The sequence below is a fragment of the Triticum aestivum genome, chromosome 3D (assembly GCF_018294505.1).
Source record: "Triticum aestivum cultivar Chinese Spring chromosome 3D, IWGSC CS RefSeq v2.1, whole genome shotgun sequence".
In the NCBI taxonomy this organism is placed as follows: domain Eukaryota; kingdom Viridiplantae; phylum Streptophyta; class Magnoliopsida; order Poales; family Poaceae; genus Triticum; species Triticum aestivum.
In genome coordinates, this window is record NC_057802.1 from 485021592 (window position 1) to 485025293 (window position 3702).

At 54.7% G+C, this 3702-nt stretch overlaps 1 protein-coding gene across 1 annotated transcript; it reads left to right on the forward strand.

Annotated features, from left to right (window-relative positions):
- The first annotated feature begins 597 nt into the window (after nucleotides 1-597).
- On the forward strand, nucleotides 598-3273 carry LOC123079869 (actin-7). The gene is made up of 4 exons (XM_044502694.1): nucleotides 598-818; nucleotides 1483-1554; nucleotides 1667-2674; nucleotides 2767-3273. The coding sequence occupies exons 2-4, from the start codon at nucleotides 1498-1500 to the stop codon at nucleotides 2830-2832; spliced, it is 1131 nt and encodes a 376-aa protein (XP_044358629.1). The 5' UTR covers nucleotides 598-818; nucleotides 1483-1497; the 3' UTR covers nucleotides 2833-3273.
- Nucleotides 3274-3702: the final 429 nt, after the last annotated feature.

Genomic DNA, 3702 nt, shown 5'->3' on the forward strand with positions numbered 1-3702 from the left:
ATACCTCTGAAAAATGTCGCAGGGAAAAATAACAAATTTCTCATCGCGAGAGTGAGAGAAAACGAGCGAGAGAGAGAGAGAGAGAGAGAGAGGGGGGGGAGGGAGGGAGGAGAGAGAGCCTTAGGATTAACCATATTCAACACACGTTTTTGTTGTTTTGTGTGAACACCGAGGCCATCGCCGGCGAGGGTGAGAAGGAGGATAAGCGGCAACACAAATATGATGCCTCACAAAAATAAAGGAGATGGACCTATTGTGGTCTTGAGTGATGGTTGTTGAGTTAAGAGCGTGTGTTATGTTTTCTCTCCCGTTGCAACGCACGGGCTCTTTTGCTAGTAACAGAAGAAAAAAAAGGTTAGGCTCCACCGCACGCAAGTACAAAGGCCACGTCAGCCGCCGGCGTCCCCACCAGCCACGACATCCGACGTGGACGTGCCGGATCACACACCGAAAGTTCCGCGCTGCAGCCGCCCGCGCAGTGGAGACACCATCGGACGCACACTGCGTTTCCCCACTGACCCGGACCAGGTCGGCCAGGAGCACGATGTTGTCCCGGTCGCCGTTCCGCTTCAATGCCCGTGCCGTGCCGTGACATGGATGGTGGCGTCAAGCGCGGCCAAGAACGCAGCGGACACGCGAGCTACCCTACCGAGAGCGAGGCAGTCCAAGCGGAGCAGGCGGGCGGCCCGCACAGCATATAAAACTGCTCCCCATCCACCTTTCGTGTTGCTTCGTCTCCTCTCCCATTTGCCCCCGCCTCGCTCTCACGCTGCTCGCGTCACTCCGAGCTCCCCGGTTCGTCAACGAGCCCGCCCGAGGTATGCTTTCCTCTTCCTCCTGCTTTCTGAATCGATTTGGCCCGTCGCTCCGATGGATCGTTCTGATAGATCGCCGCGCGAGGTGTCGGCTCGTAGTTTTTCCGGTGGTTTTCGCGCTGGCATGGGGGTTGTTGGGTGGTTGGTAGTTGGTACGACGCGATCCTTGGCATGGTCTTCCATGGTGCTTGATCATCCGATTGGTAGGATCTTTAGCTGCTAGCTTGCGCAACATCCGTTGCTGGTCAGGTCGATGATACACGAGTTCCCTGGTGACCGCTGGCCACGGGCTGCAGTATCTTCTCTGTTGACCGCTTCGGGCTCGGGGTGACCAGTGAATCGTGAACTGGTAGAATCTTTCCAAATTAAACACGTGATTTGCGAAAGACTGGATCAATCTCTTGATATATGTGTGTGGTACTTTTACCGTGATTGTAGCTGATTAAGAGTCAAATCCCCCGCTAATCATACCATGTAATACCTCGAGAAATCCTGCGTGATGACCGGCAAATTATCCGTTTGTTATCACGCGTTTGTCTTGTATCCATCTGTATATATGTGAGCAAATATTCTTGTGATGCTCAACCATGCCCCAAGCGCCGTTGATCTTTTATTACCGATCGAAATTTGAAGAAACAGACTGAAAAATAAGATTCTTCTATCGCAGAAAACCGCTTGAGAAATGGCTGAAGAGGATGTCCAGCCCATTGTGTGCGACAATGGCACCGGAATGGTCAAGGTCAGTTACCCTGTCATGGTGTCAATCCCAAATTCAGTTAGCATGTTGTTTGCCTGTTGTTACATTTCAGCGCGAACTGATCATCCATCCATCCATTCGTGCCAAACTGCAGGCGGGGTTCGCCGGCGACGACGCGCCGAGGGCCGTGTTCCCCAGCATCGTGGGCAGGCCGCGGCACACGGGGGTGATGGTGGGGATGGGCCAGAAGGACGCGTACGTGGGCGACGAGGCGCAGTCCAAGCGAGGCATCCTGACGCTCAAGTACCCGATCGAGCACGGCGTGGTGGGCAACTGGGACGACATGGAGAAGATCTGGCACCACACCTTCTACAACGAGCTCCGGGTGGCGCCGGAGGAGCACCCGGTGCTGCTCACGGAGGCGCCCATGAACCCCAAGGCCAACCGGGAGAAGATGACTCAGATCATGTTCGAGACCTTCAACTGCCCCGCCATGTACGTGGCCATCCAGGCCGTGCTCTCCCTCTACGCCAGCGGCCGGACCACCGGCATCGTCATGGACTCGGGCGACGGCGTCAGCCACACCGTCCCCATCTACGAGGGCTTCACGCTCCCGCACGCCATCATCCGGCTCGACCTCGCCGGCCGCGACCTCACCGACGGCCTCATGAAGATCATGACGGAGAGGGGCTACTCCTTCACCACCACCGCCGAGCGGGAAATCGTCAGGGACATCAAGGAGAAGCTCGCCTACGTCGCCCTCGACTACGAGCAGGAGCTGGAGACGGCCAGGACCAGCTCCGCCGTCGAGAAGAACTACGAGCTGCCGGACGGCCAGGTGATCACCATCGGGGCGGAGCGGTTCAGGTGCCCCGAGGTGCTCTTCCAGCCGTCCATGATCGGCATGGAGGCCGCCGGCATCCACGAGGCCACGTACAACTCCATCATGAAGTGCGATGTCGATATCAGGAAGGATCTGTACGGCAATGTTGTGCTCAGTGGGGGTTCCACCATGTTCCCTGGGATCGCCGACCGCATGAACAAGGAGATCACCGCGCTCGCGCCCAGCAGCATGAGGGTGAAGGTCGTCGCCCCGCCGGAGAGGAAGTACAGTGTCTGGATCGGCGGCTCCATTCTTGCCTCTCTCAGTACCTTCCAGCAGGTACCATTTTTTCCCTACATACTACTGATGCTCTGTTACTGCTCGTTTCACCCTGCGAAGAGACTAATGGCGTGCCCGTGTTTGTGTCGCAGATGTGGATCTCCAAGGCGGAGTACGATGAAGCTGGCCCGTCGATCGTCCACATGAAGTGCTTCTGATCAGTCCGTGGCTTGCCAACCTGTACCTGTCATTCAGTTGCTTGAGGTCCAAATCGCATATGCTTGAATGTGTCATGGTTTCCACGGCGTTGTGGTTCACTGAAAGTGTTTTGGTCATGGAACAAATTTGAAAGGTAAGGTCGATTGATGGTTTCGAACAATTCTGTAGGACGTCAGGTCAGTTTCAGTGGGTTCACTGAAGCATGTAGTCTGGGACATTTATTTTGGTTTCGGCAATTCAGCTCATGCGTGTGCTGGAGACCTGAAACAGAGTGTCGTTTGTTTGCACCACCCCGGCGTGGGTGTTGATTCTTGTACCTTTTGTAGCGGTGGTTTCTTGTCGAACTACCTGGTCTTTTCTCGTATGTAGAAGGAAGCTTATTTTGTTGGTACTTCAGCATTTGTACATTTTGAATTATTGAGGGAAGTTTGCGTTTGTTATCAGTTGTCTTTTATATGGAGTACGTATGTTGTGGTAAAAAAACATAAAACATGGAGTAGTTGGTTTGTTACGATTCTAGCAAGCCTGACAATGGCAATTACTCATCTAAAGGATGCTGGAGTACCTGTCTCCTGGGGCTATATGCAGCCTCGCACACCCCTTGCATTGTCCGATCGAGTCGTTGCGCTCCCTTCTCCTTGTATCCGCTTCAGAGGTTCATGACTTGTGGGACGTGGCCGCAGGGGGGTGCTCGTGCAACGTCTTTTACGTGGCCGTTGCGTATGCGCTTTCTGCATTGGTGGGGTGGCGTTGGGCATTTTCACTTGTTGAACGCCGCATGATCACCCTCCTTTTTGTCTACTTCTCTGTTGGGTCCCGACTGGTCTACTCGGCAGTTCGGTCTCGTCGCGACAGCGCATCCCCTGATA